Source organism: Centroberyx gerrardi, chromosome 4, assembly GCF_048128805.1.
Source record: "Centroberyx gerrardi isolate f3 chromosome 4, fCenGer3.hap1.cur.20231027, whole genome shotgun sequence".
In the NCBI taxonomy this organism is placed as follows: Eukaryota; Metazoa; Chordata; class Actinopteri; order Beryciformes; family Berycidae; genus Centroberyx; species Centroberyx gerrardi.
Window position 1 is genome coordinate 27,008,081 of NC_136000.1, and position 17,328 is coordinate 27,025,408.

The 17,328-nt window shown below is 46.3% G+C and overlaps 1 protein-coding gene across 2 annotated transcripts in view; it reads right to left on the reverse strand.

Annotated features, from left to right (window-relative positions):
- Positions 1–5,072: 5,072 nt before the first annotated feature.
- jph3b (junctophilin 3b) overlaps positions 5,073–17,328 on the reverse strand; it is a 35,115-nt gene continuing 22,859 nt past the window's right edge. For both annotated transcript variants that reach the window (XM_071921612.2, XM_071921611.2), the window contains 3 exons: positions 11,847–11,971; positions 9,833–10,782; positions 5,073–5,153 (listed from right to left, as the gene is read on the reverse strand). In XM_071921612.2, coding sequence (XP_071777713.1) covers positions 5,073–5,153; positions 9,833–10,782; positions 11,847–11,971 — 1,156 coding nt within the window. The remainder of the gene's footprint in view (positions 5,154–9,832; positions 10,783–11,846; positions 11,972–17,328) is intronic.

Here is a 17,328-nt window from a genome sequence, read left to right on the forward strand (position 1 = left end):
GACAACACCTCTGAAACACAGCAAGATACCTGGACTGGTGTTTTGACTCAAAGTAAACTTCACAACAAAGGGAGCGCGCGCGTGTCTGTGTGTATGTGCGTAATTGCGCACGCGTACGTGTGTGCTGCTACTCTCGAGTGGCCATAAAGTCAGGGGCTAATTTGTCAACTTTGACTTAAGTCAGTGACGGTGGCCGTTTCCAAGCCAACCAGTCTCAATGTTTGCATCCACGCGCATCGACCATAAAAGTGAAATGTAACAAGCGACAGCCGTTCCCTTTGTTGGCGGTCCAGCGGCGACAGCGCAGCAGGCCTTTCCGATCCATAATGTTTTCAAGTCGGTCTACGTGCACCAAAGTGTGCTGGTTTGTGTTCACCACGCAGCGCGGCAGGCACGAGCCCCTCGGCCAGCCGGACTGTGCTCTTGCCCCACGTCAGAGGCTGGTGGCGAAGAAACGTCCACGGTCTTTCCAGAAAAGGCAGAGCGGATTAAAACGCACCGTCCCATTCAAGGAGACACTTAACCATTCGGACACTTTGTGTGAACCGTGCCGCCCCGCTCTCCAGTCCCACACGGTAGAAAAAGCCCTTCCTGTAGAGTTGCTCCTCAGTCCTCATGGTTTCGCAGAACTTGTGAGGGACCGTCGGCAGTCAAGCACAGCCACCAAGTCCCTGCTAGCACCGCTGTGTTGGGGTTAAAGTTTAAAAAACAAAACTAGTGTGGCCTAAGCTAGTGCTACTGCCATTGGAAATAACGTTATAACATTTCTTTGACATTACCTCATCAAGAGCCACGGCGGGAAAAAATAACACTGGTGATAATGGAGTGTTTGTTCAATGTCTATAAATTAATTTAGTGCAAAACGTAGTCATACGCCCCCTGCATTCTGCCATGAGTCCTGAAATCGAGAAAAACAGCTGTGTATAACATTATCCCAACTCTGGCAGCAAAGCCAGCCCACCGTCCACAAACACCTGCTCTGATTGGATGCCAGTCCTGTCTGTATCCACGGCCTCTCCTGTGATTGGTCCAGAGGAATATCCGCTGCCCTACTATTTCACATCTTTTTCTCATGCGCTCATACATATCTCAGCTTAGTTACTGGAGCTTTAAAGCGCCCGTTACACTATTTACACTGATGCTTTATTATTTATTTATCGTAATAGTCTCATCAGTAGGAAGAAACACCCAGGGTTAACTTTGCTTCCTGGTCAGACTCATAGAAAAGAGGGCGACTGGCATCATGTAGGAAATACAGTTAGTCCATCTCTTAAGAAAAAGAACTATAAGAATCCAATAATAATTTTTAAAAGGACAGCAACACTTTAAAATATACAGGAAGCTACTATAAGTCCAAAACAATACGTACCACCGAAAAATCCTATAGTAATAAAAGTAGCACAAAGTACGCTAAGGTCACTATAAACTCAATATTGGCTATCACAATTACACTATGAGTTTCTATAAGAATATTTTACATACTATAGGAGATTGTAGTAGGAAAATCTAACTATAAACTTACGTGTGAGGACCACAAACGTGCTATAAATTATAATAATATAAGGAACTATAAGTTCCTGTAGGAATATTATAGTGGATGAATATTATTATTATTATTATATTAGGAATATCAGGCTATAGGGATTTTTAGTTAGGTATGAAAGACATTTTGATGTAATTTCATGATACTACTGCAAATGTCCTATATGCGCCTCATGCAGGTATAATAACCATATTCTCTAACCCTTATGCTGCTAAAAGCCTTTCGAAATCTGGAAATCTATTAGTGTTTCCTATTGAAAGTAGCCTATATTTTTTCACAATTGTCCCCCAGAGATTAAGTCCATTTGTGTTGAACTGTCACATGGGAATATACTATAAACCTTTTGACTGTTTTACAGCAGTCCCTCAGTGCTGCTGCTCTGTAGTTCATGTGTAAGGCCAGAAGATGGCGCCATTGGACCAGGATTTTTAAGGTGGACTTTGGGATGTGGTGTATCCATCACAAGACCTGACCATGCACTCTGGCATGATGAGAACATGACAGTATGAAAATGACTGTGAGTAATTTAAGCCTGTATTTTGAATGGAAGAGTTTTATTTTTACTGTAACATTTCTTTCCCCTTCCCTCTTTGTTTTTCCCCGCCCGTCTGTTTTCTTGTTTTCTGTTTTCACTCTCCTCCATCCAAACAGCTCTCCCTCTCTCCACCCTCCCTCTCTTTGAGAAGATGGGTCTCTAGAGATAAGCCCCGCCCCTTCCGTGCTGACCACGCCCCTCCGGTGACGGAGGAAAGTTCAGTAAAGGTTGCTATAGTAACCATACCCCTCCCTCCCAACCTGGCCTGTACCACTCCCTCTCTGCATCAGGGATGCTCTGTACCACACACACACACACACACACACACACACACACACACACACACACACACAGAAAGAGAGGAAAAAGCAAGACAGAGACACAAAGAAACAGGGGGATTAAAAAACCACAAGAGCCAAGAGTTGTTTTCTTTCAAACACTTTCATTATTTTCTCCACATAACTCAAAAACAAAACAGAGTAACTCCCAGAAACATAAAGAAAGAAAGAAAGAAAGAAAGAAAGAAAGAAAGAAAGAAAGAGAAAGAAAGAAAGGAGAGTAAAACTATAGAGAGAGAGCTGGGCATGCTGTAGCATGCTGCGGACTAACGGGGTGGCGCAGGGCATCGTCACCAGGCTGACGGCATACAGCAGAGTTTCTCAAACCTTTTCCGTCTGGGACCCAAATGGAAATCGAAACGTATTGTTCTGCCTCTTGGGGGGTGCAGGCACGTTACAAAATGTACTGTTGTCATGTGGGGGGGGGGGGGGGGGGGGGGGGAACACCAGAGACGAGCCCACAGCTATGAAGTTTGGGTTCCGATCCGTAGTTTCAGCGATGCCGTCGGACAGAGAAAACAACAGCGGTTCCTGCTCCTGCAAGTTGTTACCGATGGCAACAGACTCAGCCATCCCATCACGTGGGAGGACTCACACACACACACACACACACACATGAACATTAATGTACACACACACACACACACACGCAGCGGCTGGTCTGCAAGATGGGGATGGAGACAAAGAATTCAAATCTTCCTCTTCTCTCTCACACAGTAGAAACACCCAGAATCTTCACCCAACTATAAAAATAGACAAATTATTATAAGTGTTTATGACTGTGTGTTAGCCTGCCTGTCAATGAGGGAGCTGGGATAAGTGGAGGAGAGGCTGAGGAAGGTAAAGCCCGGCCTTGACTGCTACACTCCAGTCGCCTTGGATCATCCCATCAAAACCCTTTCCAATACTTTGATCGTTCCGTTTCGTCCCACAAGGGCTTTTTAATCGGTGTCATTTACTCAGACAAGATCAATGTGCGAAAGGAGCTCGGACCCTGCTGCTGTTTCACCCCGGGGCCTTGTGTGTTTCGGCGTCTCACCCAGATTCCGCCCCTAACCTGAAACTTAACCCGTCGCATGTTTTTCCCGAAGCCTTTTTTCCGAAGCCTTCAGAGTCGACACACAACTAAGATATACATACGCATGCATTTCTGTACTGTTATCAATTTTTGCGCTACAAAAACAAGGCAGGTGGCGATTGTTATTTTGTTTTGTTGTTGTTGTTTTTTTCAGACGTCTTGCAAATACGGTATAGCTAAAAAAAAAAATGTTGTCGCAGTCTTCGTAAGTTAAGTTTCGGGAGAGGCGGCTGGAGAGAGACGCGTTTGACTCAATGGTAAAACAGCAGGTAATAGTTGCTCTAAGTCAGGGCCAGGATACATTAGTGACAGTTTGAGGCAAGTGCAGATGGACGAACATCGATTTATCAATATACTTTTGTCTTGAGAGAGAGAGGGAGAGAGGGAGAGAGAGGGAGGGAGAGAGAGATAGAGAGAGAGAGGGAGAGAGAGAGAGAGCACAGCTGTCAGCAGGTGGTAGTGGGCTAGATGTGGATGAGCAGTGACTGGGTGTCCTCATGAGATCCTCTTGTAAAGTTCATCAACAGCGTGAAAGGCCACTGTGCTACTGGGAGACCACACACACACACACACACACGCAGAGTTGCCGGGAAGGACATCGCGGGTTGATACAGATACAAACGCGCTCACACACACGGCACAAAAAGTCACTAACACTCCCACACACACATGCACTCATTTGCTCACCCACTTACACTCCCCCACACACACACCCACACACACTCTCTCACTCTCTGCTTGAGATGAAGGATGAGAGGAGACAGCAGGGAGGAGGAGGGGAGAGGAGGGATGGATGGACATGGATGAGAGAGCGATGGGATGGAAGCAATGTGTGTGTTTGTGTGTGTGTAGGGTGGAAGGTCTGAGTCTGTCTCGTCTAACAGAACACACACGCACACACACACACACTCCGCCATCAGTAACAACACCCGGGCAGGCGGAGGAACCAAAAGGCAGGAATCATAAAGAGAAGTGGAGGGGCGGGAGGGTTACAAAAGAAAGAATATATCCACCAACGTATTGTACATGAGAGAAAAATGTTAATAAAGTTAATAAATAAATTAGAAGTTACAAATCTGTCGAAAACTATGATTTGAAGATGAAAAAGTCTGTCTGGTCAGTCCTCTCTGCAGACAGTGGAAGCAGACATCTCGCTGTAACGCCAGCTGCATCGCTCCTGGCCTGGTTAGCAGACCAGTTCAGCCCAGTTTGGACTGGTTTAGCCCACTTTAGTCTAGGTTTGAACTATTTAAAGCTCACTTAAAGTCCAATTAGCCCCCTGCAGTCCAGTCATCTGGACTGGTTTACCCCCTCTTTCGTCCACTTCTTTGGGACTAGGCATTTGAAACATCCTTCATACGACGGCTGGGCCAAGCTTAGCCTGGGTTGGCCCACTTGCTAGCCCAGTTGGAGGCCCACATGTGGCTGGGCGGACTGTGCTGTAAGCCCTCCTTGGTCCTAGTTTTGGCGCAGTCCTCTTGCCAGGAGCACGAAGGGGCAGCAGATTCACCGTAATACTCATATGAATGTTATAGTTGTTGTAGCATAGATAGGCTGACTCGGAAAGCAGTGCTGTCTTTAAATAAAAAAGTGGATAAACAAAATAGCCACTCCGATGTTGAGCAGAATCACCATGACGACCAGGATGGAGCTGTAGGCCTGCGTAGGAGAGAGGGAGAGAGGGAGAGAGAGGGAGAGAGAGAGAGAGAGAAAGGGAAAGTGTCAAGATCACACACATGCGCATGTTTTGACACAGCTGCACATTACATGCACACACACACATATGTACCATCATTAATATTCATCCATCCACCTGTCCAGTCAAACCAAGACACAACAGTCTTTGGACTCACTCTCATCTTTTGATATGATATCCATATGAAATAGTTGATGAATAAAGGATTCATCTGACTTAACTAACTAAATGAACTTAACTTCAATTGAAGCATGTTGAAGGAAGCTCCTTTATAGATTGAGAAAATGACATTTTGGAGATGTGAGGTTTTTACCCGACAACAGTGATATGCTCCTGTATTGAATAATGTGGATATTGGTTTTACTGATACTGTCTGCTAAGCTACTGACCTTGCTACTTAGAGTTAGCCTCTGCCACAGTGTGGTTGAGGTTCTATTCAGGTGTATGAAGTAGATCAACCTCTTCCTCTAAGGCATATGGAGCCTTTACTTGTATACAATGGCGGGGTCACAGTACATGCACCTCTTCTTTAGCAGTATACTCACCCACCCCCTCAACCTGCACTGTGGCAATGCACTGCCTGCATCACTCTTTCTTTATCTGTTTTGTATTCTGTCAGCAACTTATGGCAACATGAGATTACAGTACACACAATAGAAATGGGAAAAGTGATGAAAAAGGGCCATTTTTTGGAGAGACAGAATCCTTCAGCAATGACAACACAAATAAGTCCTGGATAAAAAGCTGTGAAATCACGACTGATTTTACTGCAGTGATTGAGAAGCAATTTGTATTTTTAAATAAATAACACCATGCTTTATTGATCCCCATAGGGAAATTCTCTTCTTGCCCCCTAATCAGGGAGGTCAGAGGTCAGGGTCAGTTATAGAGCAGCTGGTAGGGATTCAGTGTGTTGCTCAAGGACACTTCAGCAGGGCGGATGCTTGTTTCTTGCCTGCCTCCCTACTCACTATGACACCCTGCCACCTACAATAGTAGATCAGGAAAAGCGAGATGCTTGCTGACAGGAGGGGCTTGAACCCGGGTCATGTGGTTCGTGGGTGGTCTTTCCAACCAGCTTGCCACCCTGCGTGAACATGTGCAAGTAAATCAGCCTCTCTTACTATCTCAGCCCAGCTTAGCATCAGAAACAGCATATCTAACTACGCCATCATGGATACAGCACTTTCCTAACTCTCACTTTATTAAAATACATCTCGGCCATACGATATTTGCAAGGATTTATCAACAGAAGCGGTGCAAATGGAGCTATAGTTTTAATGAGCTCTAACTGTAAAATCATTTTAACAATAGCTGCAGTGGGAGAGGGGAAATGGGACTCGGAGTAACACTAGGCAGCATTATTAAGCAGCATTAGAGCAACATTGTTGTAAATGAATCTGTCCAGAGTGGCTGCTAACAAGGCGGCTGCTGATCAACCCGGTGAAAGGCTTATCACAGATCTGTGTCAGAGATGATTAGCGGACCAGAGGTGGACGAAAGCCTCCGATCACCCGCCTTTTCTGCCTTTGTTCAGCCAAGATCACCGGACTGAGAAAAACTTTGTCTTCTATGGTTCTATGGGTTAAGTGCCTTTGGAAGGGGGGGGGGGCTCTGTGAAAACAAAGCACCCCGAGGACCTGCGTTAACATCAGGGTTCAAAGTGAGGGGGAACCAGAGGTGATGCCATTCCCCCTTCAGCAGAAATGATCGTATGAATCTCTCTTGTGAGCTCAATATTTTTTAGGGGAAAACATATGGAGGAACAGCAGTTTACCTGCCCACCACTCCCAGTGATAAATCTTCAGCGCATCTCCCACTGCGCTCATTTATTTCGTTAACTGTCTGTTTTACAGCAGTAATTATTACTCTATTTTACCCTTTAAGTAGCGCATTAACTCACCTGAGTGACCTGAAAAACAAACTCTGAAACTGTTTCTACGTACGAAGCGCTTTCTCAACCCGAATCCTTAAGTAAGCCTCAATGAATCTGCAGACTTGCCAATGAAAATGCAGGGCTCACTGCTTATTTACTATGCAGAAAACTCAACAGAGGCTGTTTATCCTTAATGCTGTTGGTGTAGAACGCTCCAGTGTGGAAGAATGAGCGCTGAAAACGCCTCAAAAAAAGAAACATAGTAAGTCTGTGGTAGTTTATATTGGAAGAGCTGTGGCCTTGTATGGCATAGAGGCTGTGTGTGTGTGTGTGTGTGTGTGTGTGTGTGTGTGTGTGTGTCTGCATGTATCAGTGTGTACAATATTTGCATGTGTGTGTGTATTTATATGCATGTTTGTGTGTGAGCTTGTATGTACATATATATGATTACATGGGTGTATTTGTATCCATAAATGTTTGTTCATGTACTGTATGTATGCATGCATGTATATTCACGCATGTGTGAATGTTTCCACGCATGCATACAGCCGTGCATGTGTGTGTGTGTGTGTGTGTTGGAGCAGTCACAGTGCTCCCATGGTGTTAGCAGCGCTCCCTGTGTATATTTATCCGAGTGTGATAGTATCTGTGTATGCTGTGAACCTGTCTTACACAAATCTCACTTGCTTCTCTGCGGCTGCAAACATCCATCCCCCCCCCCACACACACACACACACACACACACACACACCACCCCCTCCGCCCTCCCTCCCCCAGCCGCTGACATACGCCCACCGATTGGCTGCCGTTGGAGCAAGGCATAAGCTGTTCCCTAGCAACAGAGCGCCGGTTAACCAATAGGGGGCCTCCTGTGAGGAAGGGGCTACTTTGCCAATCTGCTGTTACTAAGGTGCGGAGAGGACCGCTGGGGTTCTCTCTCCCTCTCTCTCTGTATCTGTGTGTGTGTGTGTGTGTGTGTGTGTGTGTGTGTGTGTGTGTTATCATGTAATAGGTAGCAGCAGCCACCGAACTACTAAATAACCAACTTCACTTCATTCACTGCGCCAGAGTCATCACACTACTACTGACAAATTTGTATTGAAGTGAGCAAGTGGTGTGAGGGGGGGGAGAACTGTGCTTCACAGTTTACACACAAGTAGAGTGAGAGCGAGCGAGAGAGAGAGAGAGAGAGAGAGAGAGAGAGAGAGAGAGTGTATTCACAATGTGCACGGTGCATGTCTGTAGCGTACGATGTGTGGTTGTAACTTGCAGCTGATGTTCCAGTTGGTTTCATTAGCTAATGCTGCCACTGTATTATCATCCTGGATTAGTGAGGCCGGGGCCGTCCACCAGCACTAAAGTCAAGACGCAGCCAAAAAAAACATTATTATAACGGCGTAATCCCCCGCAACGCTCGCCCATAGCACAAAAAAATCTTCCTTTATTTCACAAGGTTAAACCTCGTGCCTCTCCCCCCCAGGATTATCTTAATATGCGGGATAACATTGTGTTATGTCATTGGGGATGGGATGTATCCTCATGACAGTGGGCAACAAATCCTTTTAGTCAAATCAATGTGTGGCGGTGACATGACAGTTGTGACGGATGCAGCGTACAGCTGCTGTCCGCCGCAATACTGAGGCCAAGCACAGCTGTATAGAGGTTTAAACAGCTGGACTTTAATAGGAAGTTTATATATCTGTGTTTTATGTTTCTTTTAACATGCTGGTGGTACGCATGGGGCTGAAATTAGCCAAAATATAAAGTTTAGTGGTGACTGGTCTGTAAAATAATGGCTCATCCAATCCATCTGTATTTGTTTAGTTACTAAGCCATTAGACTGAAGCTGAACCAGAACAAATGAAAACATAAAGAGAACATGCATGCAAAATATGCTGACTCGCCGTTTTCCCCTGCATGTACAAATGCTTTCAATACAAATTTGTCAGCATATTGTTTGATAGGGCAAATGAGGGTGTTCATCACTGTCATTGAAAATCTGATCTTGCAAAGGTCATATATTTGAGACACACTGTGATACTGATACCAACTAGACTGTTAAACCGGTAATGATCAGGGACAATTCTGATGTCCTTGGGTTTTGAATTATATCTCACCATGAGATCATATCATATCGCCTCCCCACTCACTACACCACCCTGCCACCCACAGCAGTAGATCAGGAAAACCATTTAGTCCTCCAGAAAGTGTCTAAATGGTTTATTTTTTGATAAACTATTAAATATTCACAGTTACCTCTGACAGAGTATTCTGTTACCTGTGTTTTCAGCTTTCAATAGGCTCATGTTCATAACAGTCGTGTGGCTGCAAGGGATAAGTGTTTGAATTTTTGAAAATTTGAAGGACTTCATTGTCCAGAAATCACGTAACATAAGATCAGAGAACTAAGTCTTCTTGGTGGCTGGTGGGGCTGGAGGTGGTGAAGAGGTTCAACCGTCGCTGATGAGTCAGAGCGCTTGCTCGCTGCTGTCTAGGACACAGTTTTGTATTTCGCTCTTAAGTTTCAATTTGTACTTCCTGCTGTTTAGGACAGTTTTGTATTTCCATCTCAAGTTTCAATTTGCACTTCTTGTGCAGATTTCCCACCAGCGACCATAGCAGACATCTGAAATCATTTGTGCGTACAGGACGAATTGAAACTAGAAACGCCTAGTCTTGTGACATAAAAATCTTGCCTAGCCTTGTGTTGTATGTGTGTGTTCTACAGAGCTGTACCGGTCAGTGCTGTGTTAGTGGGAGTCTTACCGAGTTGCCTTTGCTCTGCATGAGGCTGTGGTCCTGTTGCTCTGGTGTGATGGGGGAGGACTTCAGAGGGGGGGAGAGGGTGAGGTCCCGTCGTAGAGGCCGCGAATCCATCTTCTCCCCCGGCCGCCCGCTGTCCAGCTTGTGCACCGAGTCTTTACTCCCTTCTTTCCCCTCCCTCCCCTCGCGGTTCTTATGCCTCTGTCTCTGCACGGCGTGCGAGCGCCCCTCTCCGTGAGCGTGCCCGTGCCTCTCCTCCCCATGCCCATGGGGCTTGTGGGTATTGGAGTCTCTGGGCTGAAGCGGCTTCATCTCCATCTCGTAGTTGCTCAGCTTCTCCTCGTCCTGCTCCAGCAGCCGGCCTGCCCGGCCGTGCACGCCCCTGTGCCCGGACGCCGTCCAGGAGGCGGACGAGGACGACTCGGGCCACCTGTCACTCCGGGCCTGTCTGTGATTGGACGAGCCGTGCTCCCGGGACTTGTGATTGGAGGAGCTGTGTTTGTGTCCGTTGGTGCGACCCCCTCCTCTCGACGACGCGCCCCTCCGCTTGTCCTCGCTCCAGCTGTTGGCCCGCGGGTACTCCCCCCCCTTCCCTCCTCCTTCACCTCCCCCACTGCCTCCCTCCATCAGCACCTGGATCTCCGTCTGCCCTCCTCCCCCTCCTCCCCCCTTCTCTCCTCCCTCCCGCACCCTCTCCCCGTGGTCCACGGCGCTCTGCCGGTGGAAGCGGGCGCTCTTGGTGCGCTGGGTGGGCCGGGCGGGGGCGGGCGGGGTGTGGGGCGGCGAGGAGGAGGGCGGGCTGAGGTCGGGGGTGGCTGGGTCGTTGGACGGGTCGTCGGAGGCCCCGCTCTTCACGTACAGGTCGGGGCTGTCGGCGGTGCCGGCGCTGCTCGACAGGCCCTCGCCCTCCACCTCGCTGGACACCTGGCGCTTCGGACGCTGCACCTCCACACCTGATGGAGAGAAAGACAGAAAGACAGTTGGGGAGGGGGTGAGGGGGAGGCGGAGAGGTTAAGAGGCAGAAAGAGAGCAGGGAACTTACTAGAGACGACACCAAGCTATGAAGTCGTTCCTATGACTGTTAGGGTTACACGGTCATCACTGTTTACTTACTTTACGCTTGCTTAACAGCAGTGACAGCGCAACAACACATCCAACAACAAGTGATATTTACACGCGTGTAATTTAAGTACATGTTACTTTCTGTGGGGAAACAGTGGGGTAGATCATGGCTGAGCCCTGCTGCAAAATGTCAGAGCCGATGTTTGTTGTCATAAAATGTCCCCGCAATAACACACACTGTTGTTTAACTGCGTGAGAAACAGACAGTCGCTGAGAGCAGAAGAGATGGTAAAAGAACAATCGCTGTCATCTCAGGTATCGTGTGTGGGAGTGTACAGTATGTGTCATGTAGTCTGTGTGTAGTGTGTGTGTGTGTGTGTGTGGTGTACAGTGCATGTTGTCGTGGGTTGGCTACCCACAGCGCTTTACAGGTGTGAGCGACAGAGGCAGAAACAAAAAGCTGGAGGGTGGTTGACACTGACCTTTATCACCAGCCTACCCACACACACACACACACACACACTCTCACACACACACACACACACAAACACATGTCTATGTGTGTAGTATGTTCATTCATGTGTACGCACACGTGTCGATGCATGTATGCCTGACTGGATAGGTTTGCGGTTTTCTATGCACATGGGTATTTTACATGTGTAGCGTACTCGCAGTGTGTGTGTGAGTTGTGATTTCGGGGTGTGTGTTTCATATCCACTGTTGTTGGGTGTAGGAAGGAGCGGGGCGCTTCTTGGCAGTGTGTGTGTGTGTGTGTATTTGTGTAATTATATGTGTGTGTGTTTCCTTCTCTGCACTGGTGCTTTCTGCATTTGTTTGGCACCCATCATTTCCTGGGTAATAGAAAGGAGGGGAAACGCAGCCGCTTGGCAGTGTGTGTGTGTGTGTGTGTGTGTGTGTGTCTGTGTGTGTGTGTGTGTGTGTGTGTGTTGCCCACCGTTTCCCGGGTGCTGGAAGGAAGGGGAGAACTGCTTGGCGGTGACCCGGGCCATGCGACTCTCCTCCTGGGCTTTCTGCGCTGCTCCTACCGCCGCCTCTGCTTTACCCTGTGCATGGGCCGTCCTGACAGGCAGAGAACAGAACAGAACATTCAACAGGATGGAAATAGATATCAAGAATCCAAATTTTGCCTCAAACATATCGCAAAGTAAGAGATTAAAATAGTGGGAGAAAGTACAATCATTTGCTGTAGTGTCCAAAACAAATTTCTTTTAGAACAAAATAGGTTGAAGAGCATTGAGGAGTTGAATAGAATAGAATAGAATAGAATAGAATAGAATAGAATAGTCCAAACATAGCTGAATTAACAGTTACTGACCTAAGGAATGATTAAGAAAAGGTGATCAATATTAAATGTTTTGACATTAGGTATAGATACTGCACATTAGCAGCTGGCAAGTGAACCCAGGATTAAGAATGGCTTTTATTAGAATATACTGTATATACCAGTATATCTTGATATATGTTGTTGTTATTGCAACTGTAATTGTTTATCTTTTTTGCAATAAGCAATAAGGCTCGACAATGAATTTTCATTGTTTTTACAATTTTCTCACTACGGAGGCAATTTTCTAGCTCTGTGGGGCCACTGCAGGTTAAATGAATATAAAGAAAACACTTGGCTGCCATATATTGCACGGGTAGTTTCAGCCAAGCAATCTGATTGGTCAAAGAGACACAGTCCAACCATGGCGATTCTATATTTTCTCCTTTTTTTTATTCTTATGTATGTATAACACTTTGGAGAAAACCTTTCAGACAGTACACATGCATTGGTAACTGCTGTGTAAAAGACACAGCTTCAATCACATCTGATTTATCTCTGCTACTGCGTCCTGCTATGGCTGACAAATCTCATTATAAAAGACACCTGACCCACAGAGGGTGAGACACCCACACACACACACAAGACCACGAACAACATATGGACATCAATAGATTACATGATACTTCACTTAGTGGCTATGGAGAGGATGCTTTCTATGGAGCTGCAGTACATACAATGATATAGTATGTGTATAATCTGTTGACACACACTGTAAGCTTCTGCCTGGAAATCAATTTATTATCACACACACACATAATTCATCCCTCTGCCTCTGTGCGCCCTCCTTTCACACCGCCTTCCTCTTCCTAACTGCTCCTTTACAAATCCCCTTCTTCATATCTCTCTTGCTCTCCCTTTTATTTCCCCCCGTTTTCCTTTCTGTCTCTCCCTAATTGCTCTTTCCTCTCCATCACAATCCCCCTTTTCATCTGTCTCCGTCTCTCTCGCCCCTCTCTCTTTCTTTCTCTCTGTCTCGCTATATCAAATGGATCTTTTCTCTCAATTACAACCCCCTTCTCACCTTCGTCTCTTTCTATCGTTCCATCTGCCTATCTCTCTCTGTCTTTAGAAGGGCTCTCTACTCATGTACAATAGCCTCTCCATCCCTCCCTCCCTCCCTCCCTCCCACCCACCCTCTGCCTCTCTCTGGGCAGTAACAGTCTTGATGCAGTGTAGCATGTCGATGCCTATTGATTTTTTCCTCTCTGCCTCTCGGTTTCTCTTTGCCCCTCTCTGCACTCTCTGCCAGCGCCGCTATGCCAGGCCCACAGCATACTCAACACCGCTATGTGTGTGTGTGTGTGAGAGAGTGTTGTTGGTGGAGGAGGTGAGGGAGCCACTGAAGGAGAGAGAAGAGGAATATCTTACCGTTTCACATGCCATAATCGCATGTACATGGATAAATTCTCTCAAAACACACATGCAGCCTCACGTTCACGCGGTTTTAACGTCATGAACACGCCGCCTCCCGTGCAAACACACACTCCTGCTAATCTCGCACAACCTGCTCTCACCTTGGTGCGTGCGCAAAGACACGAGAGACTCCCTTAATCTCTCTCTCTCTCTCTCCCTCTCTCATCCTTGCCTCTGTTACTTCCTGTCCCACTCCTGCCTCCTGCCCTCCACCCAGAACAACCTGTTTCTAGCTGGATGAATCGACTGCCTGGAGAGAAAAGCTGCCTTGTTCAAAGAGGGCTTGATTATACAACATAACATCCTGTCCAAAAGAAGAGGAAGAAAGAGTCGGGGTCTGGGGGGGGGGGGGGGGGGGGGGGGGGGGACAGAGAAAGGAAACAGATGTAGAGGTGATGGAGGAAGGAGGGGAAAAAGTGGGTGAGGGTGTAATGGAGAATGGAGATTGAAAAGGAAGAAAGAAGACGGAGTTAAAGGTGCGATGTGTAGCAATTTAACAAGAAGTCATTCATTTTGGTTTATTAGTATAATTACCATAACCAAACAAGATCATTGCTGAGAAGACTGGCAGCCTCTACCAGCCTCTACACTGTATTTCACACTGTGTGCGACCGGGTCGGAGGAGTGAAAGGCCGATGGGAACATCATTTCCAAAATGTAGATCCTCTTCAGTGGAGAGACAGAGCAAACAAAGGAAGGACAAGTAGCGACATCCTTTTTGCAATAGGGTTTATGGGAAATGTGGTCTTACTTTTGAGAAACACTAGCACTGACAACACGGCTGGCGTGAGATAGAGGCTACCAATAATCTTGACCGTCGCCTCATTTGTTTATGGTAATTGTATGAAGGTCTCACAATTAATTTGTTTAAAAATGCTACAGCAGAGGAGGAGGGACGGTGACTGAGGAGGGATATCAAAGCCAAACGGACGAGAGAGAGATATGAAAGGACAGCGAACGCAAGGAGAAGCAAGACAAAGAGAAAGCGATGGGAAGAGAGATACAGAGAGGAAGACAAACAAGGGCACAGAGATGAAAAGAGAGAGAGAGAGAAAGAGAGACAGAGAGAGAGAGAGAGAGCGAGAGAGAGAGTCTAATCCAGGACTGACACACTAAGCTCCTCCATCATCTCTGTCATTAGACTGAACCAGCTGATCATGATGAGGATGATTCATACCTGAGTATCGAACTGAACTTTCCGGTTTGCATCAGTGCTGCGAGTGAGTGTGTGTGTGTGTGTGTGTGTGTTTATTGGGCATTGGGGTTGCTGATGGTTGGAGGTCATGGGGTTGCAATGAATGGTTCCGTCCACAACACACCATGAGTCACTGGTCCGTTCATCTGGTACTAACTAATCACAGGAAGCCTGATGCCACGCCAGTAATATCAGCACATGTGACAGTAATAAACAGGACACGTCAGCCTAGCATCACACACACACACACACACACACACACACACACACACACACAAATCCATAATCTAACATCATCATCTTTCCTGGGAAAAATCCTCTGGCACACAAGTGATGTAAAGTTTGACGTTTCTGGTTTGTTTGGAATTAACAGAAGAAGAACTGTGTAGTTGTCATGAGCAGTGATAGCCACCATGGCTGAACAGACAAAGAAAAGAGAAACTCAAACTGCATCAACAGACAATCTGAGGAAAAAGACTGTAGTCACAGTACTGGACACACTGTTTGATTGACAGCTGATCTCTGGGAAGTGCAGTGTTTTTGACCTATTGGATGCGAAACTTTCCTCTGATACCAGCGCCATGTTAGTTGGAAGACGGTTTCGCTTTGTTCCTCCTTCGCTGCTGCCCAGATTCTGCTCCAGAAAGAGCATCTGCAGCAATTATCCTGCGACTGTGTTTCACCTCTCAAGGTTTCTGTGGGTGTTCCACAAGGAAATACCCTGCTGTTCTGTTCTGGGACAGAGAGAGAGAGAGGGAGGGAGAGGGAGTGATGGAGAGAAAGACACAGAGAGAGAGAGAGAGGCTGTCCTGTCCTGGGCTATGCTGCTGTCTGAATCTGGGTTAGACAGTACCGTGTGTGTGTGTGTGTGTGTGTGTGTGTGAGCCACAGAGATAGAGCTGTAGAGAGCTGGTTTACAGGCCGGTGCTGCAACTGTATTGCACAGATGGGGTCTTAAGGGTTTGGGGTGTAAAGCTGGATTTTCGCCATTATCCTATAGGTAACCTGCACCTGCGACACCTACCTGGAGCGTCCGCACTAAACTTGGCATACATTATATTTTCAAATTCTGTCATTGAGTCTGGGGTTTGGCTGTTTGTCCGACGTTTCTTAAAGGACATGACTATCAAAGTAATGATATCCTCTACTGCATGAACATGTAAATAATAAATCTAGGTAGGTGTAGCATCATCGATACTCTAAGCTAATGCTACGTGAACGCTAGCGTACATGTTCACTACACATACATGAAAGACATTATGCCAGGGATACATGTGTCTGACGCCTGTGTCTCCATTGTAAGTCTATGTAAATTCTTGGCATAATTTAGAGGTTTGGTCCAGACTTACAGATCTTGTTGCGATGCTAGGTAGGTGTTGAAGCTACTGGTGCTCCGGGATAATGGCGAAGATCCCACCCCTCTGCTACTCAAACTGCCTTCATGAAATATTTTCGTTCAAGTACCTTGCGTATAGAGATCTGGGTTTTTCTTTGCTTAAAGCATGAATAAACTGGCACCCTACTTTAAACAAGGACACTCTGTCCCTCCCCAAAAATAATTTTAGGCCCCTCTTGTGCGTGAGCTCCTGCCCTCCAAAATATCCGAGCACGATCCTGCTCAGCAGACAATAGCTGAAGTTTGCATCTCCTGCCTACTACCGCAACATCAGACTGTTTATCTGTCTGCCAGTCTCTCTTCCTTTCTTTGCTTTTTTCTTTCTTTTTAAAAGGAGTACACCAAGTTCTTGGGAGATTGGCCCGTTGGTCAACATACATATTAAGTGATGAAAACATCAACACCAAAATCATCCCAAGTTTCCCTTGTAGATCATTGATTCTGGTGCTCAATGCTAACACTTTAGCATACACTATGTTGAATGATAGTAGGCCACTAGCTCCCAAAAACTTTAAGCTACTTTAAGCTGTGGAAACACTACATGATGGAACAGATTAGAAAAAGTTTGGACACCACACACTTAATAACTGATATTCACAGATTTTTGTCATCTTGCGTTATAGAGGCGCACACACTTGACGACGAGTTGGATTCGAGGATCACACACTTGACAACAAGGTAAAGACGAGGATCACACACTACCCAACTTTTAACACCACACAATCCCAAGCCATGGTGGATATCGCTGCTTATGCTAACTACCCAGTTCTTCTACCCAGTTCTTCTTCTGTTGATTCAAAACAAACTGCTGTGGCTTCTGCTGGAAACACCAGAGGATTTTTCCTAGGAAAGAGCAACCAGACTCCGGGTGTTTAGAACAGCAAATGTAAAAGCTTTCATGAACTGGATATAGGTTGAATCACTGTTGTGTTAGACTGCGATAGAGAGCAGCAAAACTGACATTTCTTTAGATGAAAATATCATAAATTATGACTTTAAACCAAAGCAAAGAGATGGGGATGACGATTGGGAAAAGTAATATGGGAACAGATTAATTTCCTCTCCCTCAAAAATGCATTCATAAATAC